We start from the raw sequence: 27,996 nt of genomic DNA, 5'->3' as shown, positions 1-27,996 counted from the left end.
GTTGTAGTTTTGCAACAGCTGGAGGCACCCTGTTTGGGAAACACTGAAATGAGAGGATGAAATGCGGTTTTCTGGTAGAGGTAGGTAGCACATCCCACACATGGAGAAGCCAGCTCTCAGGCACCCCTGTACAAGTCCACGTCCCAGTCTCTGCCTCCATCTTGGATGGACACCATGTAGTCACCTCTCTCCACAAGGGTTAATGTAGTCCCTCATCTGAACTGCGCTGGGGGGATTCACAAGTCCCCGTTGGGTTCATAGAGGTGTATCCACACTCCGTGTACGGGAACACGTCCAGAAGTCACGTCTCTTCGTCCTCTTCATCCTCCCCTCCTCGGAGGAGAAGCTCCATGTCTGTGCTGAGAGACACTCTGTGCTCTGCCGGAACATCACATGACAGAAAGAAAACACATAAGACCTGTGTGTGACTAAGGCAGCGTTCACATTACCTCTGCATCCATACCGTACAATATATATTATATCTATCTATTTATCCATCTATCTCATATCTATCTCATATCTATCCATCTATCTCATATCTATCCATCTATCTATCTCATATCTATCCATCTATCTATCTCATATCTATCCATCTATCTATCTCATATCTATCCATCTATCTCATATCTATCCATCTATCTCATATCTATCCAATATCTATCTCATATCTATCCATCTATCTATCTCATATCTATCCATCTATCTATCTCATATCTATCTATCTCATATCTATCCATCTATCTATCTCATATCTATCCATCTATCTATCTCATATCTATCCATCTATCTATCTCATATCTATCCATCTATCTATCTCATATCTATCCATCTATCTATCTCATATCTATCTATCCATCTATCTCATATCTATCTATCCATCTATCTCATATCTATCTATCCATCTATCTCATATCTATCTATCCATCTATCTCATATCTATCCATCTATCTCATATCTATCCATCTATCTCATATCTATCTCATATCTATCTATCTCATATCTATCTATCTCATATCATCTATCTATCTATATATCTATCTCATATCTATCTCATATCATCTATCTATCTCATATCATCTATCTATCTATCTCATATCTCTCTCATATCTATCTCATATCATCTATCTATCTCATATCTATCTATCTCATATATATCTCATTTCTATCTCATATCTATCTATCTCACATCTATCTCACATCTATCTATGTCATATCTATGTCATATCTATCTATCTATCTATCTCATATCTATCTATCTCATATCTATCTATCTCATATCTATCTATCTCACATCTATCTCACATCTATCTCACATCTATCTATCTCATATCTATCTATGTCATATATATCTCATATCTATCTATCTCACATCTATCTATCTCATATCTATCTATCTATCTATCTCATATCTATCTCATATCAATCTCATATCTATCTATGTCATATATATCTATCTATCTCATCTATCTATCTACAAGTCAACGTCCCAGTCTCTGCCTCCATCTTGGATGGACATCATGTAGTCACCTCTCTTCACAATCTATCTATCTATCTATCTATCTATCTATCTATCTATCTATCTCATATCTATCTATATCCATCTATATACACACACACACACACGTATCCATTGACATCTATTGACGAACTGTGTAAACCGCATACACCCGTTCCAGTCCCTTTTTTGTATTTTTCCTGAGTTTTTTGTTAGGTGGAAAATCATGGTTGACCACAATTTTCCATCCTGATTCAAAAATGAATTAAATATTATCCATTCTTTTTCTTACATTACGGTCTATGTCAGTGTTTCACAACCAGGGTTCCTCCAGCTGTTGCAAAACTACAACTCCCAGCATGCCAGGAGTTGTAGTTTTGCAACAGCTGGAGGCACCCTGTTTGGGAAACACAGGTGCAAATGTTACTGAGCTGTACCGCTGTATGATTTGATCCGTTTCAACATACAATTTTTTTTCCCCATATTTTATTCATGCCCAGTACATTAGAAACAGTCTAAAAAGATCAAAAACATAAAAACTGAATTGTTTAGTGAAAAAAAAACAACCTGTGTATGTTGTCAAAAAGTATAATACAGCAACTTACAGCAATTTTATTAGCCAACGTGCAGAAAACTACCATATCAGTGGAGCTGTCCGGCTTGTAAGCTGTGACGTCACGTTGCAGGCTCTGAATACAGAGCTCCCATCCCTGCTCCCCCTCTCGTATGCTCAGGATGAGACTTATGATGTGAAGGCAGGAGCTGGTATTTTTGACTCTTTAGATAAGGCAGCAAGGAGGCTGTTCTAATGGAATCTTCTATGACTGGGAATGGCTTTCTGCTGCCTTATCTAAGGAGTCATAAATCAAGTGAGCAGTAATACCAAACCCCCTCTTCACATCACTGGTCTCATTTTGTGTTGACAGGAAGGTAAGGAGGGACAGGAGTTCTGTATTCAGAGCCTGTGACATGGTGTCACAGCTTACAAGGGAGACAGCACAGCTGATATGGAAGATCTCTGCACAATGGCTAAAAACATTATTTTAGTAACTTGCTTGTTTATACTTCTTGACACCATATACAGGCTGTTTGCCAGATAACCCCTTTAAATAAAATGGCCAAAAATGTGTAAAAACTGACATGCATGATTTTTAGACACATCTCATTAAATTTTTTTAGCATATGATTTTATACATCCAATACGATGTCAATGCGGCCTTAGGCATAATACATATCTATATACACATATATATACAGTTATGCTTACCTTTAGAATGGGTGGTCCTTAAAGCAACATGCAAGGCGATGCCACAGATGCAAACGGCAAACCCCGACCAGTTGACTACGCTCAACTTGTCGCCGAAAAGATGCGTCGCCAACAACAACACGCAAAGCTCCTGGTGACAGATCAAGATGTCAGTGTCAGAGTAAGGTCAACTAAATACTAGTCCTTAATACAGTGTTTCCCAACTGGTTCCCACTGGTTGGGAAACACTGCCCTCGGGTTGGATTTACAATTTACACTTCTTAGCATTGCTCTATAATGTCCTCCGTACTTCTGCTACTTCAGAGGGTCTACTAAAGCCAGTTTGGGAAACCCTGTTCTAGGTCGTAACCTATACCTTCTGCTTATATATTTTCTATAGCTGGAGGCACACTGGTTGGGAAACACTGCCCTTAGGTTGGATTTACAGTTTACACTGCTCAGCATTGCTCTATAATGTCCTCCATGCTGCTGCTGCTTTTGGGGGTGTACTACAGCCTGGTTGGGAAACATTGCTCCAGGCCATAACCTATACCTTCTGCTTATACCTTTTGCTATAGCTGGAGGCACCCTGGTTGGGAAACACTGTTCGAATACACTAAACTGCTGAACATTTTCTAAAACAAAAAGGTTTCTTCCAAAACTGCACCACCCATGTCCTCAGGTTGTGTGTGGTATTGCAGCTCAGTCCATTGTGAATGGAGCTTGTGTAATACCACACACAACCTGAGGACATGGGGTGGAGCTGTTTTAGAAGAAATTAGCTCTGTTACTTCTATTCCTGGATAACTCTTATAAAAACAACACAAAAGCTTGATCAGTACCTTGAAGATGCCGGCGATGGAGAGGGTGAGGCTGGACGTCTTAGAAACCAGTAGAAATTCTGAATATCCGAGGCCAAACGCGAGCAGTCCTCCCGCACCGAGGGTGGCCAAGAGAACAAGCAGGCCCTGGACATCCTGATAGCGGAAAAGCTGTGTAGACGTGGATACGTGGAGGCCTGGGAATGAGAGCAAAGGAGAGGCCGCAGTCACAACTAGTGTCCATCAGTGGATGGTGAGAGTCCAGGTAGGAGAACGGACGGCAAATATACCGATGTATTATATTAGCTGGGAACAGAGGTGTTTAACTACTATATAAAGTGATCCCATAGAGATAGCAGCAGCAGTATACAGATAGAGCTGGAGGGTAGGTATATAACTACTATATATTCTGATCCCATAGATATAGCAGCAGCAGTATACAGATAGAGCTGGGAGGGGAAATCTTAACACATACATATATATATATATATATATATATATATATATATATATATATATATATATATATATCTCACAGAAAAGAAAACGTCCGGCACTCGAGAAGATGCAGGTAAAACTTGTCAATGGCTTTATTCACACGCTTAGGCAGGACACAATCTGACGCGTTTCGCACCCTCAGGTGCTTAGTCGTAGATAGACATACACTCAATAATGCAGGTTAAAATACACATGAGTTTGGTCACATGACCACATGGATCTTAATTAAAAACAGTTGGTTACAAAACATGGCATTGGGAATCATGATCACATTTAATCGTTCGGAGAGAGTTCACACCAGGATGCAATCAATGCGGCTTTAAATTTCACATTTTAAGTAAAATTTCAAACTTGAATGGTCCAAAGGCTAATCTGCCAGTACTACCGATATTCATATTTATGTAGGGGTGCATATTTAACCGCAATAAGCAATTTAAACTATATCTACACATCAAAAATCCGAGATATTTTTATATATAAATCGATAACCGCATGGTGTGTATCATACCATGTGAACAACCCCCTATAATTTGCGACAATTCAAGATTTATCGTATGTACCGATATTCATATTGGTTTAGAGGTACATATTTACCGAAATAAGCACTTTGAACTATATGTAAACATCAAAATCCGAGATATTTATATATATAAATCGATAACCGCATGATATGCATCACGTCGTGTGAACATCCCCCTATAATTTACAACAATTCAAAATTTATTATATGTGCACAGGAAACGAAGAATGAATATTAAATCGGGGACTAGGCTTACATGATTAAGGATAAATTGTGTACATCCACTATATTTACTTATTCCATTTATGCACATGTTAACATTAGATCCAATCTTTTATTTAATCCTTGCGGGAATCTTGTTCCCAAGAGGAACATCCAATGTGCCTCTCTATTGTATAGTTTCTTTCTGAGATCGCCTCCCCTAGGTCCTAAGGTGACTTTTTCTACCCCCAATACTCGTAAATGGGTAGTGTCCCCTGAATGGGACTCTCTAAAGTGACGTGATCGCATGGACATGTTTGTCAAACTACTTTTAGCATCCGTAATATGTTTCCTAAACCTCACTTTTAATGAATTCCCCGAGCATCCTACATATTGCAAGTTGCACGCAATGCATGTGGCTACATATATGATGGATTTAGTATTACAATTGATATATTGATGTATATTGTATGTCCTATTTGTTGTGCAAGACGTTACAGTATTTGTATTCACCATATGTGTACATGTGATGCATCTGGTATGACCACATTTGCGATTACCTATATTCCTCAACCAGTCCCGATCCTTTACATTTTCCTTTTGACTAATAAATAGACTGGGTGAGACTCTGGTTCCAATAGTGGGGCCTCTCCTGGACACAATAGAAATACCTTCTGATAATAAGTCTCTTAATATTGGGTCTGTTTCTAATACCGGAATATATCTATTTATTATTTTCTTAATCTGTCCAAATTGAGTACTGTATGAGGTCACAAAAAATGGTGGTCTATCTTTACTCGAATTTACATTTTCGTTTTCAATTGTATTTTTGGCTGATTTGTTTCCAACCTTATGTGAGTCCCTTCTATTCTGATGCCTGCTGGAATAGGATACTAGTTCCTCACGTCCCCGTCCTTCTATTCTTATTTCTGCTTTTTTTAATATTTTTTCACTATAACCCCTCTGTTCTAATCTAGTGTGAAGTTCCTCTGCTGCAATTTTAAATTGTATCTCACTAGAGCAGTTACGTTTTATTCTACATAATTCGCCATAGGGAATATTATCCAGGACATGTCGTGGATGGCAGGAGGAGGCTAGCAGAATGGAGTTAGAGGCTGTATCTTTTCTATAGGGGCGAATTTCTATGCCATCACTCCCACTAATCAACGAAATGTCCAAAAAATTAATTGTATTTTTATCGAAATGTGAGGTAAACCCCAAATTTAGGTTGTTATTTCCAATATACTTGACAAATTCCAAAAATAGTGTCTCTGTACCCCTCCAAATTATCAATAAATCGTCTATGTAGCGACTGATCCAGTGTATATTATCATAATATGGGTTTTTGTCACTGAAAATAAAAAGTTGCTCCCAGTGAAACATGTAGATATTTGCAAAGGACGGGGAATATTTGGCACCCATTGATGCTTGATGAGGGTGTAGCACTGGGGGCAATTAACAAAAAACTGGAAGAATATCTATTTGTAGAGAATCCAGTTACACCAGTGTTCCACTCACTCCCCAAGGTACATAAAGGTGTATTTCCACCTCCCCTTCGGCCAATAGTTGCTGGCATTGGGTCGCTGGGTGAACGCCTTGGAGAATGGGTGGATCACCATCTCCAACCCCTGACTAAAATCACCCCCACATTCACACAAGACACTAAGCATGTGATCAATATCTTAGAAAAAATCGTGTGGGATGAGCAGTTGTCATGGGCAACGTGTGATGTTATAGGCTTATATCCATGTATTCCCTGGTCTAAAGGCCTCGATGCCCTGTCCATTCATATGGAAAAGTTCAGCACATACTCCCCCGGTCTGCGGGAATTCATCACCATCGCCACGGAGTTTTTGCTCAAACACAATTACTTCGTGTTCGATGGTGGTTTCTACCTGCAGACCAGAGGAGCATCAATGGGTGCCAAATATTCCCCGTCCTTTGCAAATATCTACATGTTTCACTGGGAGCAACTTTTTATTTTCAGTGACAAAAACCCATATTATGATAATATACACTGGATCAGTCGCTACATAGACGATTTATTGATAATTTGGAGGGGTACAGAGACACTATTTTTGGAATTTGTCAAGTATATTGGAAATAACAACCTAAATTTGGGGTTTACCTCACATTTCGATAAAAATACAATTAATTTTTTGGACATTTCGTTGATTAGTGGGAGTGATGGCATAGAAATTCGCCCCTATAGAAAAGATACAGCCTCTAACTCCATTCTGCTAGCCTCCTCCTGCCATCCACGACATGTCCTGGATAATATTCCCTATGGCGAATTATGTAGAATAAAACGTAACTGCTCTAGTGAGATACAATTTAAAATTGCAGCAGAGGAACTTCACACTAGATTAGAACAGAGGGGTTATAGTGAAAAAATATTAAAAAAAGCAGAAATAAGAATAGAAGGACGGGGACGTGAGGAACTAGTATCCTATTCCAGCAGGCATCAGAATAGAAGGGACTCACATAAGGTTGGAAACAAATCAGCCAAAAATACAATTGAAAACGAAAATGTAAATTCGAGTAAAGATAGACCACCATTTTTCGTGACCTCATACAGTACTCAATTTGGACAGATTAAGAAAATAATAAATAGATATATTCCGGTATTAGAAACAGACCCAATATTAAGAGACTTATTATCAGAAGGTATTTCTATTGTGTCCAGGAGAGGCCCCACTATTGGAACCAGGGTCTCACCCAGTCTATTTATTAGTCAAAAGGAAAGTGTAAAGGACCGGGACTGGTTGAGGAATATAGGTAATCGCAAATGTGGTCATACCAGATGCATCACATGTACACATATGGTGAATACAAATACTGTAACGTCTTGCACAACAAATAGGACATACAATATACATCAATACATCAATTGTAATACTAAATCCATCATATATGTAGCCACATGCATTGCGTGCAACTTGCAATATGTAGGATGCTCGGGGAATTCATTAAAAGTGAGGTTTAGGAAACATATTACGGATGCTAAAAGTAGTTTGACAAACATGTCCATGCGATCACGTCACTTTAGAGAGTCCCATTCAGGGGACACTACCCATTTACGAGTATTGGGGGTAGAAAAAGTCACCTTAGGACCTAGGGGAGGCGATCTCAGAAAGAAACTATACAATAGAGAGGCACATTGGATGTTCCTCTTGGGAACAAGATTCCCGCAAGGATTAAATAAAAGATTGGATCTAATGTTAACGTGTGCATAAATTGAATAAGTAAATATAGTGGATGTACACAATTTATCCTTAATCATGTAAGCCTAGTCCCCGATTTAATATTCATTCTTCGTTTCCTGTGCACATATAATACATTTTGAATTGTTGTAAATTATAGGGGGATGTTCACACGACGTGATGCATATCATGCGGTTATCGATTTATATATATAAATATCTCGGATTTTGATGTTTACATATAGTTCAAAGTGCTTATTTCGGTAAATATGTACCTCTAAACCAATATGAATATCGGTACATACGATAAATCTTGAATTGTCGCAAATTATAGGGGGTTGTTCACATGGTATGATACACACCATGCGGTTATCGATTTATATATAAAAATATCTCGGATTTTTGATGTGTAGATATAGTTTAAATTGCTTATTGCGGTTAAATATGCACCCCTACATAAATATGAATATCGGTAGTACTGGCAGATTAGCCTTTGGACCATTCAAGTTTGAAATTTTACTTAAAATGTGAAATTTAAAGCCGCATTGATTGCATCCTGGTGTGAACTCTCTCCGAACGATTAAATGTGATCATGATTCCCAATGCCATGTTTTGTAACCAACTGTTTTTAATTAAGATCCATGTGGTCATGTGACCAAACTCATGTGTATTTTAACCTGCATTATTGAGTGTATGTCTATCTACGACTAAGCACCTGAGGGTGCGAAACGCGTCAGATTGTGTCCTGCCTAAGCGTGTGAATAAAGCCATTGACAAGTTTTACCTGCATCTTCTCGAGTGCCGGACGTTTTCTTTTCTGTGAGAGTTCTACTAAGCCGGGAGCGGTACCGGTGTCCGCAGCACGAGATAGTGCAGCAAACGCGAGAGTGGTGAGCAGCCTGACCCTATCTGCATATATATATATATGCAGATAGGGTCAGGCTGCTCACCACTCTCGCGTTTGCTGCACTATCTCGTGCTGCGGACACCGGTACCGCTCCCGGCTTAGTAGAACTCTCACAGAAAAGAAATCCTGATCCCAGAGGGATATTAGCAGTATACAGATAGAGCTGGAGAGGAGGTGTATAACGACTATATTTCCTGCTCCCATAGAGATAGCTGCAGTATACAGATAGAGCTGGAGGAAAGGTGCATATCTACTATATATCCTGATCCCATAGAGATAGCAGCAGTTTACAGATAGAGCTGGAGGGGAGTTCAGGTAGGAGAACTGGTGGCAAATATCGATATATACTGCACACCAATACTAGACCTGTAGAATTGTACAGAAATCTCTAAATCTCACCTTCAATGCCAATAAACAGTGGGAACAGGCTGAGGAACATGAGGGGCTGTAAATGAAACATGGTGTCTATGGGATTCTGTAAACCTAGAAGAAAGAGGGTAAAGACGAGTGACGGGCATGTAACTACGACATATCCTGAAGATACACAGTGAGATGGTTACAAAAGGCCTTCTTGTAGTTATCTATTTAAAAAATTACATAAAAAAATATAAATAAAAAAAAGCGCCACCCCTGTCCTCAGGTTGTGTGTGGTATTACAACTTGACTTCATTCACTTCGATACAACTGAGCTGCAATACCACACACAACCTGAGGGCAGGGGTGGCGTTGTTTTCTATTCTTGCATAATTGCCTCTAAAAGAGCACTGTACATACTGCCCCTATGCTGCTGTTCTCAATACGTGTTTAAGAATTCCTGACACTTACTCAGCCCAAGGTGCTATAAAGGGGGCATGCCTGGCATGGCTAGAGAACATGGTCTCTGGAGCTGGAGACTATAGTAGTTGCAAAGGTTAGACATAAGCAGAAGGTATAGGTTACGGCCTGGAGCAGTGTTTCCCAACCAGGCTATGGCGAGAAGCCGCATGGAGGACATTATAGAGCAATGCTGAGCAGTGTAAACTGTAAATCCAAACCGGGGGGCAGTGTTTCCCAACCAGTGTGTCCCAACCCAGCTGTGTAATGCATAGAAGTGGTTCCACGGCTGCTACTTACCTAACTCTGCTTTCTGCATGAGGATCTGGGTGAGGGTCCATCTGATCCCCCCCAGACATGACGCTGCTAGAACCAGAAAGAAGCCTCGGCCATCAAACTGTGTTGACTTGAATGTGAACATGAAGAGGCCTCCGGAAATGAGCAGAACCACAAGGATCAGAGCCGGTTTCTACAGGATACATTAAAAAAGAACAATTATTTATTGTTCAAACAGTCCCAAGAAATCTATGTTAGCAGATTGCACATCTTCTCTTACATTACAAAGGCTCCTTACATAAGTTCTGCACACACGATCCATATATAGTCACATTAATTCAGTGTTTCCCAACCAGGGTGCCTCCAGCTGTTGCAAAACTACAACTCCCAGCATGCCCGGACAGCTGAAGGCATTAATCATTTAAAAAAGCTGCAAGCATAAATATGAAGACCAGTTTCCCACTTGACCACTAGGTGGAGGTGTACGACTACTATATATCCTGATCCCATAGAGATAGCAGCAGTATACAGATAGAGCTGGAGGGAGGTATATAACTATTATATATCCTGATCCCATAGTGATAGCAGCAGTATACAGATAGAGCTGGAGGGAGGTATATAACTATTATATATCCTGATCCCATAATGATAGCAGCAGTATATAGATAGAGCTGGAGGAGAGGTGTAAAACTACTATATATCCTGATCCTATAGAGATAGCAGCAGCAGTATACAGATAGAGCTGGAGGGAGGCATATAACTATTATTTATACAACTCTCCTCCAGCTCTCTCTGTATACTGCTGCTATCTCAATGGGATCAGTATATATAGTACAGTAGTTATATACCTCCCCTCCAGCTCTATCTGTATACTGCTGCTGCTATCTTTCTATGGGATCAGGATATATATTAGATATCCTGATCCCATAGTGATAGCAGCAGTATACAGAGAGCTGGAGGGGAGGTGTATAACTACTATATATCATGATCCCATTGAGATATCAGCAGCATACAGAGAGCTGGAGGGGAGGTCTATAACTACTACATATACTGATCCCATTGAGATAGCAGCAGTATACAGATAGAGCTGGAGGAGAGTTGTATAACTAATATATATCCTGATCCCATAGAGAGATAGCAGCAGCAGTATACAGAAAGAGCTGGAGGGGAGGTATATAACTACTATATATACTGATCCCATAGCGATAGCAGCAGTATACAGAAAGAGCTGGAGGGGAGGTGTATAACTACTATATATCCTGATCCCATAGAGATGGCAGCAGCAGTATACAGATAGAGCTGGAGGGGAGGTGTATAACTACTATATATCTTGATCCCATAGAGATGGCAGCAGCAGCAGTATACAGGGAAAGCTGGAGGGGAGGTGTATAACTACTACATATATACTGATCCCATAGAGATAGCAGCAGTATACAGATAGAGCTGGAGGGGATGTGTATAACTACTATAAATCCTGATCCCATAGAGATTGCAGCAGCAGTATACAGATAGAGCTGGAGGGGAGGTGTATAACTACTATATATCTTGATCCCATAGAGATGGCAGCAGCAGCAGTATACAGGGAAAGCTGGAGGGGAGGTGTATAACTACTATATATATACTGATCCCATAGAGATAGCAGCAATATACAGATAGAGCTGGAGGGGATGTGTATAACTACTATATATATATATATATATATATATATATACTGATCCCATAGAGATAGCAGCAGTATACAGATAGAGCTGGAGGGGATGTGTATAACTACTATAAATCCTGATCCCATAGAGATTGCAGCAGCAGTATACAGATATAGCTGGAGGGGGAGATGTATAACTACTATATAACCTGAGCAGTGTTTTCTAAACAGCGCATCTCCAACTGTTGCAAAAACTACAACTCCAATCATGCCCGGACAGCCGAAGAAAATACTCTTCAGATCACCATCACCACGTGGGACACCCAATCCCTCTCCCAAATGGAAAACGCTCTAAAAGACTTGGCTGAACCCAAGTGTTTATCCACAAAATACAGAGACTCATCCGACATATTTAGGGAGATTGGTTGCCCATAGCAACCAATCAGATGGCTTCTTTCATTTTCAGAGGCCTTTTTCAAAATGAAAGCAGCAATCTGATTGGTTGCTATGGGCAACTGGCCCACTCTTCCTCTACACAGATTGACAAATCTCCCCCCATATATTCTGTATGTTACTTATTCTGAATTTACACTTTAGCTGCATACACGAAACAAACGTATTTTGGTGCCCGCCCCTCCCCGACTCACCAGTTCCTCTAACTTGAAGAGCAGCGAGAAGAAGAGGATGAAGAGGACAGCCGAAGACTTGGTCATGGTGTACCTGGTGACCACACAAAAGGTTACAGAGATAAGGCTTACATAGTCCCGCCACGACCAGCTGTATACCGTTACGTGGTCTGCCGTGACTCACAGAGATACGGTGATGTATAGGAAGCTCCAATTGGAAAGTCCAATGTCCAGGGCGGTGGCCAGAGCTGGAGATGGAAAACGATGACAGTCATTACCGTGTATGTATTTAGTTCATTTTTCACCAGTTTTCCCCTTTGCAGGCTTCAGTTTTCCCACAGCTAGTGGGTGGAGACTAAACTCTATGATGTCTCCTATACATTGCCTTAAAATTGTGCAGTACACCCTCAGAAGCAGCAGCAGGATTGAGGACATTATAGAGCAGTATTGTGTGCTGTAAATCAAACCCTACGGCAGCGTTTCCTAACCAGTGTGCCTATAGCTGTTGCAAAACTACAACTCCCAGCATGCCCTGACAGCCGTTGGCTGTCCGGGCATGCTGGGAGTTGTAGTTTTGCAACAGCTGGAGGCACACTTGTTTGGAAACACTGCCATGGGCTGTGGTATAATTCTTACAGTTACTCTCTGTCTGCTTTGGTTCTCTGAACTCGCTCCTCCAACTATCTCCTTACCTCTCCCCTTTACATAGACTTCTATAGGCAGCATGTAACTGGATCTGTCAGCATGCTGCTAGCTCGTCTTGCACAGACTGGACTGTACTTTGTTACAGACAGTGTCACCTGTATCAGCTCCACATTCTTCCTTATATAAAGAGCGTTCACTATGTACCCAGAGATTCCACTTGTTTGTCTAAATACAGCCCCGAGGAAATATCGACCTCAACGTTATGTCAGCTGACACTGATTCACACAGCAAGGAAGTCTCTGAAGACATCACAATGGAAAAGCAGACTCTCCAAATATACATGACCCACCTGACCCCACATCCCATACCCCACACTAACTACACTCTGCACCTGCCTGCTGGACAGTCAGCAGGATGTTTAAAAGACCCGGGCAATCTCTGCAGCTCGAGAGAAATGCAATCAGGAGATGTGCCAGAAGTCCTATAGACCTGCATGGGACTTCAGATAAAGATAACGTGTAACAAGATTATAGAGATAGATAGATATGAGATAGATATATATGAGATAGATAGATAGATAGATAGATAGATATGAGATAGATAGATAGATAGATATGAGATAGATAGATAGATAGATATGAGATAGATAGATAGATAGATATGAGATAGATAGATAGATAGATATGAGATAGATAGATAGATAGATATGAGAGAGATAGATAGATAGATATGAGAGAGATAGATAGATAGATATGAGTGATAGATAGATATGAGAGATAGATAGATATGAGAGATAGATAGATATGAGAGATAGATAGATATGAGAGATAGATAGATATGAGAGATAGATAGATATGAGAGATAGATAGATATGAGAGATAGATAGATATGAGAGATAGATAGATATGAGAGATAGATAGATATGAGAGATAGATAGATATGAGAGATAGATAGATATGAGAGATAGATAGATAGATATGAGATAGATAGATATGAGATAGATATGAGATAGATATGAGATAGATAGATATGAGATAGATATGAGATAGATATGAGATAGATAGATATGAGATAGATAGATATGAGATAGATATGAGATAGATATGAGATAGATATGAGATAGATATGAGATAGATATGAGATAGATATGAGATAGATAGATATGAGATAGATAGATATGAGATAGATAGATATGAGATAGATGGATATGAGATAGATAGATAGATATGAGATAGATATGAGATAGATATGAGATAGATATGAGATAGATAGATATGAGATAGATATGAGATAGATAGATATGAGATAGATAGATATGAGATAGATAGATATGAGATAGATAGATATGAGATAGATAGATATGAGATAGATATGAGATAGATAGATATGAGATAGATATGAGATAGATATGAGATAGATAGATATGAGATAGATAGATATGAGATAGATAGATATGAGATAGATAGATATGAGATAGATAGATATGAGATAGATAGATAAATATGAGATAGATAGATATGAGATAGATAGATATGAGATAGATAGATATGAGATAGATAGATATGAGATAGATAGATATGAGATAGATATGAGATAGATATGAGATAGATATGAGATAGATATGAGATAGATATGAGATAGATATGAGATAGATATGAGATAGATATGAGATAGATATGAGATAGATAACTGTACCCGTCGGGGCCACCTTCTTGAGGTAGTCTGACCATGGCAGGATAACCCGTGCCCGTCCGCTGGCGCAGGTCATCATGGTTCTGGTTATTGATGCCAAGACAAAGATGATCAGGAGATGAACCAGGGTCATAAACAGAGGGAAGTGAAATTTCTGTGTAAAGCCAAAATATGAGAAAAGGTGTTAATAAGAGAATATATACAATAAATATACAATACATAAGGCAAGATAATAAGATACTACTAAGGCTATGTCTACTGTACGGGTGCCACTCAGGCTATGTCTACTGTACGGGTGCCACTCAGGCTATGTCTACTGTATTGGTGCCACTCAGGCTATGTCTGCTGTACGGGTGCCACTCAGGCTTTGCCTGCTGTACGGGTGCTACTAAGGCTTTGCCTGCTGTACGGGTGCCACTCAGGCTATGTCTACTGTACGGGTGCCACTCAGGCTATGTCTGCTGTACGGGTGCCACTCAGGCTATGTCTACTGTACGGGTGCTACTAAGGCTTTGCCTGCTGTACGGGTGCCACTCAGGCTATGTCTACTGTACGGGTGCTACTAAGGCTTTGCCTGCTGTACGGGTGCCACTCAGGCTATGTCTACTGTACGGGTGCCACTCAGGCTATGTCTGCTGTACGGGTGCCACTCAGGCTATGTCTACTGTACGGGTGCTACTAAGGCTTTGCCTGCTGTACGGGTGCCACTCAGGCTATGTCTCCTGTACGGGTGCCACTCAGGCTATGTCTCCTGTACGGGTGCTACTCAGGCTATGTCTGCTGTACGGGTGCTACTAAGGCTTTGCCTGCTGTACGGGTGCTACTAAGGCTTTGCCTGCTGTACGGGTGCCACTCAGGCTATGTCTCCTGTACGGGTGCTACTCAGGCTATGTCTCCTGTACGGGTGCTACTCAGGCTATGTCTACTGTACGGGTGCTACTCAGGCTATGTCTACTGTACGGGTGCTACTCAGGCTATGTCTACTGTACGGGTGCTACTCAGGCTATGTCTACTGTACGGGTGCTACTCAGGCTATGTCTACTGTACGGGTGCTACTAAGGCTATGTCTACTGTACGGGTGCTACTCAGGCTATGTCTGCTGTACGGGTGCTACTAAGGCTATGTCTGCTGTACGGGTGCTACTAAGGCTATGCCTACTGTACGGGTGCTACTAAGGCTATGCCTACTGTACGGGTGCTACTAAGGCTATGCCTACTGTACGGGTGCTACTAAGGCTATGCCTACTGTACGGGTGCTACTAAGGCTATGCCTACTGTACGGGTGCCACTAAGGCTATGCCTGCTGTACGGGTGCCACTAAGGCTATGCCTGCTGTACGGGTGCTACTAAGGCTATGCCTGCTGTACGGGTGCCACTAAGGCTATGCCTGCTGTACGGGTGCTACTAAGGCTATGCCTACTGTACGGGTGCCACTAAGGCTATGCCTACTGTACGGGTGCCACTAAGGCTATGCCTACTGTACGGGTGCTACTAAGGCTATGCCTACTGTACGGGTGCCACTAAGGCTATGCCTGCTGTACGGGTGCTACTAAGGCTATGCCTACTGTACGGGTGCTACTAAGGCTATGCCTACTGTACGGGTGCTACTAAGGCTATGCCTACTGTACGGGTGCTACTCAGGCTATGCCTACTGTCCGGGTGCTACTAAGGCTATGCCTGCTGTACGGGTGCTACTAAGGCTATGCCTGCTGTACGGGTGCTACTAAGGCTATGCCTACTGTACGGGTGCTACTAAGGCTATGCCTGCTGTACGGGTGCTACTAAGGCTATGCCTGCTGTACGGGTGCTACTAAGGCTATGCCTACTGTACGGGTGCCACTAAGGCTATGCCTACTGTACGGGTGCTACTAAGGCTATGCCTGCTGTACGGGTGCTACTAAGGCTATGTCTGCTGCCCTTACCTTCAGTAGCCATTTGTTGTAGAAGGTGATGCCAATGGAGAAGGAGTAGTAGAACAGGACCAGGCCCACAGTCAGAAGACTCTTCCACATTATGGCCCAGCATGGTAACGCCATTTTCCTACCGACACTATCGGCTTTCTGCATCGGGACGTGAGAATCTGGAGGGGAACTGTGAACAACAACAAGAAGAGGTCACCCTACAACAGTGCCAGCCAAAGAGTGTACCTATAAACAGTGCCAGCCAAAGAGTGTACCTATAAACAGTGCCAGCCAAAGAGTGCACCTATAAACAGTGCCAGCCAAAGAGTGTACCTATAAACAGTGCCAGCCAAAGAGTGTACCTATAAACAGTGCCAGCCAAAGAGTGTACCTATAAACAGTGCCAGCCAAAGAGTGTACCTATAAACAGTGCCAGCCAAAGAGTGTACCTATAAACAGTGCCAGCCAAAGAGTGTACCTATAAACAGTGCCAGCCAAAGAGTGTACCTATAAACAGTGCCAGCCAAAGAGTCTACCTATAAACAGTGCCAGCCAAAGAGTGTACCTATAAACAGTGCCAGCCAAAGAGTGTACCTATAAACAGTGCCAGCCAAAGAGTGTACCTATAAACAGTGCCAGCCAAAGAGTGTACCTATAAACAGTGCCAGCCAAAGAGTGCAGTGCCGGCCAGAAAAAGACCCTATAACAAGTGCCAGCCAAAGAGTGTACCTATAAACAGTGCCAGCCAAAGAGTGTACCTATAAACAGTGCCAGCCAAAGAGTCTACCTATAAACAGTGCCAGCCAAAGAGTCTACCTATAAACAGTGCCAGCCAAAGAGTCTACCTATAAACAGTGCCAGCCAAAGAGTCTACCTATAAACAGTGCCAGCCAAAGAGTCTACCTATAAACAGTGCCAGCCAAAGAGTGTACCTATAAACAGTGCCAGCCAAAGAGTGTACCTATAAACAGTGCCAGCCAAAGAGTCTACCTATAAACAGTGCCAGCCAAAGAGTCTACCTATAAACAGTGCCAGCCAAAGAGTGTACCTATAAACAGTGCCAGCCAAAGAGTCTACCTATAAACAGTGCCAGCCAAAGAGTGCACCTATAAACAGTGCCAGCCAAAGAGTCTACCTATAAACAGTGCCAGCCAAAGAGTGTACCTATAAACCGTGCCAGCCAAAGAGTGTACCTATAAACAGTGCCAGCCAAAGAGTGTACCTATAAACAGTGCCAGCCAAAGAGTGTACCTATAAACAGTGCCAGCCAAAGAGTGTACCTATAAACAGTGCCAGCCAAAGAGTGTACCTATAAACAGTGCCAGCCAAAGAGTGTACCTATAAACAGTGCCAGCCAAAGAGTGTACCTATAAACAGTGCCAGCCAAAGAGTGTACCTATAAACAGTGCCAGCCAAAGAGTGTACCTATAAACAGTGCCAGCCAAAGAGTGTACCTATAAACAGTGCCAGCCAAAGAGTGTACCTATAAACAGTGCCAGCCAAAGAGTGCACCTATAAACAGTGCCAGCCAAAGAGTGTACCTATAAACAGTGCCAGCCAAAGAGTGTACCTATAAACAGTGCCAGCCAAAGAGTCTACTTATAAACAGTGCCAGCCAAAGAGTGTACCTATAAACAGTGCCAGCCAAAGAGTGTACCTATAAACAGTGCCAGCCAGAAAGTGACCCTATAGAAGGTAGTATCCAGAGTCTACCCATAACAAGTGTCATCTGGGGAGAGTACCTATGGAAGGTAGTAGCCACAGTCACCCTACAAGTGTCAGCCAAAGACAGTACCTATAAACAGTGCCAGCCAGAGTCACCCCTATAACAAGCATCAGCCACAAACTATGCCTATAAACAGCGCCCACAACACAGTCTATATCAGAGTGTATTATAAACAGTGCCAGCCAGAGTCCTATAAGTGTCAGTCAAAGGGTGTACCTATAAACAGTGCCAGCCACAGTCACTCTGAAACAAGTGTCAATCAAAAAGTATATCTATAAACCGTGCCAGACCCTCAACCTATAAACAGTGCCCATGGCTAGTTCGGATTTGTCATCAGCATTTCGGCCATACCTTTTATATCTTCGTAGTCCTTTTCACTGTCAAAATATAAGCCTTTTTTGTTAATATGCAAATGGGGTTAAAGTGCCCAGGGGGCGGGTCCCCAGCAAGGCAAGAGCCCAAGTAAGCCCAGTGGCTGTCAATTAAATAGGGTAGTCGAATGCAAGTGGGCTGTAATGAAGAGGACATGGACTGGACTTACCTGGGCTCTTGCCACGCTGGGGAACGCCCACTGGGCACTTGAGCCTCATTTACATAATAATAAAAAAAAAGGCTTATATCTCAGCACTGGAAAGCACTATGGAGATAACAAAGGTATATCCGGAATCCTGAAGACCAGCTCTATCTATCCGTGATAAGTCCGCTTTAACCCTTTCTACCCTGTCAACCAAAGTGACTACACGATAAATGTCAGTAACGCCAACCATAAAACCGCATGAGCAAATAAAGTTCTCTCTTATCTTCCCTGAAGTGACACGTCAGCGACTGTCCCCCTCCAGCTGTTGCAGAACTACAACTCCCAGCATGCCCGGACAGCCGTTGGCTGTCCGGGCATGCTGGGAATTGTAGTTTTGCAACTCTGGGCTGTCTGTGATTTGCAAAACTACAACTCCCAGCATGCACCCAGCATATTTTGGCAACAGCTGGAGATACTATTGCCCCTGCACCCACATAGATGCCCCCAGTTGACTTTGCACTTACCCCCTGGTGTCTCCACTTATTCCCCAGGCACTCTCCCAGGACTCATGTCTGCAGTCAGTGGTCCCTGTAACATGACTGGGGAGGGGGATTCGATTGCAAGCTCTTTGTCACAATTTCTGCAACAAATGGGATGTGTCCATGGAAGGCTCAGCGCTAGGGGGCGCTATACGGGGGGTGCAGAGGATTAGGACAGAGGGGGACCACAATGCACTACGCCCCGCCCGCCGGACACCCCTCTACCTCATGCACTCGGGGAGCCTGTCTTATCCCAGACGTGGCTCACGGCGCGGGGCATGCTGGGAGAGTCATGTGACGTCGCCCGGGGCGTCCTGCTTCTTCCGCCATATTGGTAGAGGCAGGAGAAGTGGAAGTCGTGAATTTGGACGTTTTTCGTGACTGAAAACTAATATTATCTCCAACTACAACTCTCATTGTAAGGGCGAGTTGCAGTGGTAGTGCTGTATTAGTGCTGGGAGTTGTAGTAGTGCTGAGAGTTGTAGTAGTGCTGGGAGTTGTAGTTGTATTGCTGGGAGTTGTAGTGCTGGGAGTTGTAGTGGTAGTGCTGGGAGTTGTATTGCTGAGAGTTGTATTAGTGCTGGGAGTTGTAGTGGTGCTGGGAGTTGTGGTGCTGGGAGTTGTATTAGTGCTGGGAGTTGTAGTGGTAGTGCTGGGAGTTGTAGTTGTATTGCTGGGAGTTGTAGTGGTGCTGGGAGTTGTAGTGCTGGGAGTTGTAGTTGTAGTGCTGGGAGTGGTGGTAGTAGTGCTGGGAGTTGTAGTAGTGCTAGGAGTTGTAGTTGTAGTGCTGGGAGTTGTAGTAGTGCTAGGAGTTGTAGTTGTAGTGCTGGGAGTTGTAGTAGTGCTAGGAGTTGTAGTTGTAGTGCTGGGAGTTGTAGTAGTGCTAGGAGTTGCAGTTGTAGTGCTGGGAGTTGTATTAGTGCTAGGAGTTGTAGTTGTAGTGCTGGGAGTTGTAGTAGTGCTAGGAGTTGTAGTTGTAGTGCTGGGAGTTGTAGTAGTGTTAGGAGTTGTAGTAGTGCTAGGAGTTGTAGTAGTGCTAGGAGTTGTAGTGGTAGTGCTGGGAGTTGTAGTGGTAGTGCTGGGAGTTGTAGTGGTGCTGGGAGTTGTATTGCTGAGAGTTGTATTAGTGCTGGGAGTTGTAGTGGTAGTGCTGGGAGTTGTAGTTGTATTGCTGGGAGTTGTAGTGGTGCTGGGAGTTGTAGTGGTGCTGGGAGTTGTAGTTGTAGTGCTGGGAGTGGTGGTAGTAGTGCTGGGAGTTGTAGTAGTGCTAGGAGTTGTAGTTGTAGTGCTGGGAGTTGTAGTAGTGCTAGGAGTTGTAGTTGTAGTGCTGGGAGTTGTAGTAGTGCTGGGAGTTGTAGTTGTAGTGCTGGGAGTGGTGGTAGTAGTGCTGGGAGTTTCAGTTGTAGTGCTGGGAGTTGCAGTTGTAGTGCTGGGAGTTGTAGTGGTGCTGGGAGTTGTAGTTGTAGTGCTGGGAGTTGCAGTAGTGCTAGGAGTTGTAGTGCTGGGAGTTGCAGTAGTGCTGGGAGTTGCAGTTGTAGTGCTGGGAGTTGCAGTTGTAGTGCTGGGAGTTGTAGTGGTGCTGGGAGTTGTAGTTGTAGTGCTGGGAGTTGCATTTGTAGTGCTGGGAGTTGCAGTTGTAGTGCTGGGAGTTGTAGTTGTAGTGCTGGGAGTTGCAGTTGTGCTGGGAGTTGCAGTTGTAGTGCTGGGAGTTGTAGTGCTGGGAGTAGTTGTAGTAGTGCTAGGAGTTGTAGTGCTAGGAGTTGTAGTTGTAGTGCTGGGAGTTGCAGTTGTAGTGCTGGGAGTTGCAGTTGTAGTGCTGGGAGTTGTAGTGCTGGGAGTAGTTGTAGTAGTGCTAGGAGTTGTAGTGCTAGGAGTTGCAGTTGAAGTGCTGGGAGTTGTAGTGGTGCTGGGAGTTGCAGTTGTAGTGCTGGGAGTTGTAGTAGTGCTGGGAGTTGTAGTAGTGCTGGGAGTTGTAGTAGTAGTAGTGCTGGGAGTTGTTGTAGTGCTGGGAGTTGTAGTAGTGCTGGGAGTTGTAGTAGTAGTAGTGCTGGGAGTTGTTATAGTGCTGGGAGTTGTAGTAGTGCTAGGAGTTGTAGTTGTAGTGCTGGGAGTTGTAGTTGTAGTGCTGGGAGTTGTAGTAGTGCTGGGAGTTGTAGTAGTGCTAGGAGTTGTAGTAGTGTTAGGAGTTGTAGTGCTGGGAGTTGTAGTTGTAGTGCTGGGAGTTGTAGTAGTGCTGGGAGTTGCAGTTGTAGTGCTGGGAGTTGTAGTAGTGCTGGGAGTTATAGTAGTGCTGGGAGTTGTAGTAGTGCTAGGAGTTGTAGTAGTGCTGGGAGTTGTAGTAGTGCTAGGAGTTGTAGTTGTAGTGCTGGGAGTTGTAGTAGTGCTGGGAGTTGCAGTTGTAGTGCTGGGAGTTGCAGTTGTAGTGCTGGGAGTTGTAGTTGTAGTGCTGAGAGTTGTAGTAGTGCTGGGAGTTGTAGTAGTAGTAGTGCTGGGAGTTGCAGTTGTGCTAGGAGTTGTAATAGTGCTAGGAGTTGTAGTAGTGTTAGGAGTTGTAGTAGTGCTAGGAGTTGTAGTTGTAGTGCTGGGAGTTGCAGTTGTGCTGGGAGTTGCAGTTGTAGAGCTGGGAGTTGTAGTAGTGCAGGGAGTTGTAGTAGTGCTGGGAGTTGTAGTTGTGCTGGGAGTTGTAGTAGTAGTAGTGCTGGGAGTTGTAGTAGTGCTGGGAGTTGCAGTTGTAGTGCTGGGAGTTGCAGTTGTAGTGCTGGGAGTTGTAGTAGTGCTGGGAGTTGTAGTTGTAGTGCTGGGAGTTGTAGTTGTAGTGCTGAGAGTTGTAGTAGTGCTGGGAGTTGTAGTAGTAGTAGTGCTGGGAGTTGCAGTTGTGCTGGGAGTTGTAGTAGTGCTGGGAGTTGTAGTAGTGCTGGGAGTTGTAGTAGTGCTAGGAGTTGTAATAGTGTTAGGAGTTGTAGTAGTGCTAGGAGTTGTAGTTGTAGTGCTGGGAGTTGCAGTTGTGCTGGGAGTTGTAGTAGTAGTAGTGCTAGGAGTTGCAGTTGTAGAGCTGGGAGTTGTAGTGCTGGGAGTAGTTGTAGTAGTGCTAGGAGTTGTAGTGCTAGGAGTTGTAGTTGTAGTGCTGGGAGTTGTAGTAGTGCTGGGAGTTGCAGTTGTAGTGCTGGGAGTTGCAGTTGTAGTGCTGGGAGTTGTAGTGGTGCTGGGAGTTGCAGTTGTAGTGCTGGGAGTTGTAGTAGTGCTGGGAGTTGTAGTAGTGCTGGGAGTTGTAGTAGTGCTAGGAGTTGTAGTGCTAGGAGTTGCAGTTGAAGTGCTGGGAGTTGTAGTGGTGCTGGGAGTTGCAGTTGTAGTGCTGGGAGTTGTAGTAGTGCTGGGAGTTGTAGTAGTGCTGGGAGTTGTAGTAGTAGTAGTGCTGGGAGTTGTTGTAGTGCTGGGAGTTGTAGTAGTGCTGGGAGTTGTAGTAGTGCTGGGAGTTGTAGTAGTAGTAGTGCTGGGAGTTGTTGTAGTGCTGGGAGTTGTTGTAGTGCTGGGAGTTGTAGTAGTGCTGGGAGTTGTAGTAGTGCTAGGAGTTGTAGTTGTAGTGCTGGGAGTTGTAGTTGTAGTGCTGGGAGTTGAAGTAGTGCTGGGAGTTGTAGTAGTGCTAGGAGTTGTAGTAGTGTTAGGAGTTGTAGTGCTGGGAGCTGTAGTAGTGCTGGGAGTTGCAGTTGTAGTGCTGGGAGTTGTAGTAGTGCTGGGAGTTGCAGTTGTAGTGCTGGGAGTTGTAGTAGTGCTGGGAGTTGTAGTAGTGCTAGGAGTTGTAGTAGTGCTGGGAGTTGTAGTAGTGCTGGGAGTTGTAGTAGTGCTAGGAGTTGTAGTTGTAGTGCTGGGAGTTGTAGTAGTGCTGGGAGTTGCAGTTGTAGTGCTGGGAGTTGCAGTTGTAGTGCTGAGAGTTGTAGTAGTGCTGGGAGTTGTAGTAGTAGTAGTGCTGGGAGTTGCAGTTGTGCTAGGAGTTGTAATAGTGCTAGGAGTTGTAGTAGTGTTAGGAGTTGTAGTAGTGCTAGGAGTTGTAGTTGTAGTGCTGGGAGTTGTAGTGCTGGGAGTTGCAGTTGTGCTGGGAGTTGCAGTTGTAGAGCTGGGAGTTGTAGTAGTGCAGGGAGTTGTAGTAGTGCTGGGAGTTGTAGTTGTGCTGGGAGTTGTAGTAGTAGTAGTGCTGGGAGTTGTAGTAGTGCTGGGAGTTGCAGTTGTAGTGCTGGGAGTTGCAGTTGTAGTGCTGGGAGTTGTAGTAGTGCTGGGAGTTGTAGTTGTAGTGCTGGGAGTTGTAGTTGTAGTGCTGAGAGTTGTAGTAGTGCTGGGAGTTGTAGTAGTAGTAGTGCTGGGAGTTGCAGTTGTGCTGGGAGTTGTAGTAGTGCTGGGAGTTGTAGTAGTGCTGGGAGTTGTAGTAGTGCTAGGAGTTGTAGTAGTGCTAGGAGTTGTAGTAGTGCTAGGAGTTGTAGTTGTAGTGCTGGGAGTTGCAGTTGTGCTGGGAGTTGTAGTAGTGCTAGGAGTTGCAGTTGTAGAGCTGGGAGTTGTAGTAGTGCTGGGAGTTGTAGTAGTAGTAGTGCTGGGAGTTGTAGTAGTGCTGGGAGTTGTAGTAGTGCTGGGAGTTGTAGTAGTGCTAGGAGTTGTAATAGTGCTAGGAGTTGTAGTAGTGTTAGGAGTTGTAGTAGTGCTAGGAGTTGTAGTTGTAGTGCTGGGAGTTGTAGTGCTGGGAGTTGCAGTTGTGCTGGGAGTTGCAGTTGTAGAGCTGGGAGTTGTAGTAGTAGTAGTGCTGGGAGTTGCAGTTGTGCTGGGAGTTGTTGTAGTGCTGGGAGTTGTAGTAGTGCTGGGAGTTGTAGTAGTGCTGGGAGTTGTAGTAGTAGTAGTGCTGGGAGTTGTAGTAGTGCTGGGAGTTGTAGTAGTGATAGGAGTTGTAGTAGTGTTAGGAGTTGTAGTGCTAGGAGTTGTAGTTGTAGTGCTGGGAGTTGTAGTAGTAGTGCTGGGAGTTGCAGTTGTAGTGCTGGGAGTTGTAGTAGTGCTAGGAGTTGTAGTAGTGCTGGGAGTTGTAGTAGTGCTAGGAGTTGTAGTGCTGGGAGTTGCAGTTGTAGTGCTGGGAGTTGCAGTTGTAGTGCTGGGAGTTGCAGTTGTAGTGCTGGGAGTTGCAGTTGTAGTGCTGGGAGTTGTAGTTGTAGTGCTGGGAGTTGTAGTTGTAGTGCTGAGAGTTGTAGTAGTGCTGGGAGTTGTAGTAGTAGTAGTGCTGGGAGTTGCAGTTGTGCTGGGAGTTGTTGTAGTGCTGGGAGTTGCAGTAGTGCTAGGAGTTGTAGTAGTGTTAGGAGTTGTAGTAGTGCTAGGAGTTGTAGTTGTAGTGCTGGGAGTTGCAGTTGTGCTGGGAGTTGCAGTTATAGAGCTGGGAGTTGTAGTAGTGCTGGGAGTTGTAGTTGTAGTGCTGAGAGTTGTAGTAGTGCTGGGAGTTGTAGTAGTGCTGGGAGTTGTAGTAGTGCTGGGAGTTGTAGTAGTGCAGGGAGTTGCAGTTGTGCTGGGAGTTGCAGTTGTGCTGGGAGTTGTAGTAGTGCTGGGAGTTGTAGTAGTGCTGGGAGTTGCAGTTGTGCTGGGAGTTGTAGTAGTGCTGGGAGTTGTAGTAGTAGTAGTGCTGGGAGTTGTAGTAGTGCTGGGAGTTGTAGTAGTGCTGGGAGTTGTAGTAGTGATAGGAGTTGTAGTAGTGTTAGGAGTTGTAGTGCTAGGAGTTGTAGTTGTAGTGCTGGGAGTTGTAGTTGTAGTGCTGGGAGTTGTAGTAGTGCTGGGAGTTGCAGTTGTAGTGCTGGGAGTTGTAGTAGTGCTAGGAGTTGTAGTAGTGCTGGGAGTTGTAGTAGTGCTGGGAGTTGTAGTAGTGCTGGGAGTTGTAGTAGTGCTAGGAGTTGTAGTAGTGCTGGGAGTTGTAGTAGTGCTGGGAGTTGTAGTAGTGCTAGGAGTTGTAGTTGTAGTGCTGGGAGTTGTAGTAGTGCTGGGAGTTGCAGTTGTAGTGCTGGGAGTTGCAGTTGTAGTGCTGGGAGTTGTAGTTGTAGTGCTGGGAGTTGTAGTGCTCAGAGTTGTAGTAGTGCTGGGAGTTGTAGTAGTAGTAGTGCTGGGAGTTGCAGTTGTGCTGGGAGTTGTTGTAGTAGTGCTGGGAGTTGTAGTAGTGCTGGGAGTTGTAGTAGTGCTGGGAGTTGTAGTAGTGCTGGGAGTTGTAGTAGTGCTAGGAGTTGTAGTAGTGCTAGGAGTTGTAGTAGTGCTAGGAGTTGTAGTTGTAGTGCTGGGAGTTGTAGTGCTGGGAGTTGTAGTTGTAGTGCTGGGAGTTGTAGTTGTAATGCTGGGAGTTGTAGTAGTGCTGGGAGTTGCAGTTGTAGTGCTGGGAGTTGCAGTTGTAGTGCTGGGAGTTGTAGTGCTGGGAGTAGTTGTAGTAGTGCTAGGAGTTGTAGTGCTAGGAGTTGTAGTTGTAGTGCTGGGAGTTGTAGTAGTGCTGGGAGTTGCAGTTGTTGTGCTAGGAGTTGTAGTTGTGCTAGGAGTTGTAGTTGTGCTAGGAGTTGTAGTTGTGCTAGGAGTTGTAGTGCTGAGAGTTGTAGTAGTGCTAGGAGGTGTAGTAGTGCTCCAGCTCTCCTCCACAGTGGTGTGTCACGACCCCCGCCTGAAGCGGGGCAACCCCATCCCCTTCATATGGCTTTATGGGAGAGCATCTGTGTGTTGTCACTATCCCAAATCGCTATTACTTGTGTTCTTACGATCCTGTCCTTTAACAGTCACGTTTTTATACCAGCGTTTTCCAAACAGTGTGCCTCCAGCTGTTGCAAAACTACAACTCCCAGTTTGGCTGTCCGGGCATTCTGGGAGTTGTAGTTTTGCAACAGCTGGAGGCAGGCTGTTTAGAACACACTGATTTATACAAGGTAGAGCTGCTTAGAACCGTACGGGTGATCAGAGATAAGAAGGAAGCCCTGATTTACCTTTCAGGAACAGTGTGGTAAACAGGCTCTGAATGGATTTACACAGCCCAGGCTTTTTCCCATACATAACACTTTCTAATCCCTGCCCTAACTTCCAGGGCTGTGGAGTCGGTAGATAAATGTTCCAACTCTGACTCCGGAGTTTTCTGTGCTTCCGACTCCTCTGTATTAATATGTGAATGTATTTTATACATTCCTTGAAGGAAAGAAAGGCCACATACCTGTCATTACCACAGGACTACCGGCTGGGAAGCCAACAGTCTACTGTATTGAACAGTTTGTGTGCTGATCTGCTGCTGAAGATAGGGCAGTGGGAGGATCCAGGAAGGGGCATTTATTATAAAACATGATTTCCCTAGTAGAATCCCATAGTCAAGTTTAAAGGGGTACTCCGCCCCTAGACATCTTATCCCCTATCCAAAGGATAGGGGATAAGATGTCAGATCGCCGCGGTCCTGCTGCTGGGGACCCCCGGGATCGCCGATGCGGCACCGCGCTATCATTACTGCACAGAGCGAGTTCGCTCTGTGCGTAATGACGGGCGATACAGGGCCGGAGCATCACTACATGACGGCTCCGCCCCTCGTGATGTCTAGGGGCGGAGTACCCCTTTAAGCTAACAATCGAGTTTACAAGTTTTTATAGCCTTAGCTGAATGGCAGCAGTTTTTCCAATGGTTTACAGCTTCAGTCTTGAACTATTGACCCTCCATTCCCTTCACTTATACAAGTGTCTCTAGTCCTGCAGTCTCTAGTCCAGTTTCCTTAACCCCTTATCAGTGAGAGGCTGGGTTACCCATGGGTTCCCTGTAACAGCAGAACACAACACTATGGAAAGTAGAAGTATTGCCGCTCCTAATTGTGCGTTGTGTGCCAAATAGTAAAGCACATGAAAAGCTTCTTCACAGTCACTTAACATGTTCGTTTTGCGGTTACATGAGGCCCTGCATGCATTGGTCTTAATTCTTATAGTAGAGAAGTAATTAATTATAACTTTTTGTGAATTGGGACATTTAAACTTGCTTTTTTTTTTTTTATTCCAATCTAAATTTAGTAGGAGTCGGAGTCAGTGCATTGTTTGCCGACTCCAGGTACCCAAAATTTCGTCCGACTCCTCGACTCAGACTCTGACTCCACAGCCCTGCTAACTTCTTATGTTCAGTCTTGGTCTCTGTTACTAGAGATAGAATTCCCCAAACAACAGGCAGTTGACAACAGATTGCAGGAAAGGGAGACACCTAGTGGTCAAGTAGTGTAAGGAGTTGTTGGAATGAGTGTTGCTTTTTTTTTTTGCTCTGTAGATTTGCAGCTGCAGGATCTATATAAGTGAAAAGTTGGAAAACTTGGAGGAGGTGCAACCCCTAAGGAAGTTTGATCACTGGGGGCACCGGTAGCTACATGCGCAAGGACCGCACGGAGATGCGCTGTGTCCATAGATGGCAATGCAATGGATTAGACATTTTTATTGCTTAAAGGGGTACTCCAACATCCGGCGCATAAGCATGTGGCATTTGCTTACCTGTCTGCCTCAGATCTGAAACCCTCCAAAGATCCATTTGTTTTTGCTGTCTTAGTCCTGTACTACTTGGCTGAGCAGTTGCTCAGTACTACAATTCCCAGAATGCATTGCTTTATTGAGCTCTTCATCACAGTCCTCCTACTACCCTGCCATTTCCCCGCCCAGAGCTGTTGTAGAACATCTCATTTCATCGCACGAGTGAAGTTGCAGCACCTGCTATTCATTCCCTGTCTGCTCCTCT

General features: G+C 43.9%; 1 protein-coding gene across 1 annotated transcript; it reads right to left on the bottom strand.

Annotated features, from left to right (window-relative positions):
* Window positions 1-21: 21 nt before the first annotated feature.
* SLC35C2 (solute carrier family 35 member C2) lies at window positions 22-19,534 on the bottom strand. Its single transcript, XM_056550092.1, has 10 exons — window positions 19,252-19,534; window positions 16,506-16,674; window positions 14,588-14,738; window positions 12,432-12,495; window positions 12,269-12,341; window positions 10,004-10,172; window positions 9,290-9,373; window positions 3,584-3,759; window positions 2,763-2,892; window positions 22-378 (listed from the first exon to the last, which is right to left on the bottom strand). The coding sequence occupies exons 2-10, from the start codon at window positions 16,647-16,649 to the stop codon at window positions 302-304; spliced, it is 1,068 nt and encodes a 355-aa protein (XP_056406067.1). The 5' UTR covers window positions 16,650-16,674; window positions 19,252-19,534; the 3' UTR covers window positions 22-301.
* Window positions 19,535-27,996: the final 8,462 nt, after the last annotated feature.

The sequence above is a fragment of the Hyla sarda genome, chromosome 13 (assembly GCF_029499605.1).
Source record: "Hyla sarda isolate aHylSar1 chromosome 13, aHylSar1.hap1, whole genome shotgun sequence".
In the NCBI taxonomy this organism is placed as follows: domain Eukaryota; kingdom Metazoa; phylum Chordata; class Amphibia; order Anura; family Hylidae; genus Hyla; species Hyla sarda.
Note: the sequence above shows the minus strand (reverse complement) of the source record. Positions and strands in the feature narration are given on the sequence as shown.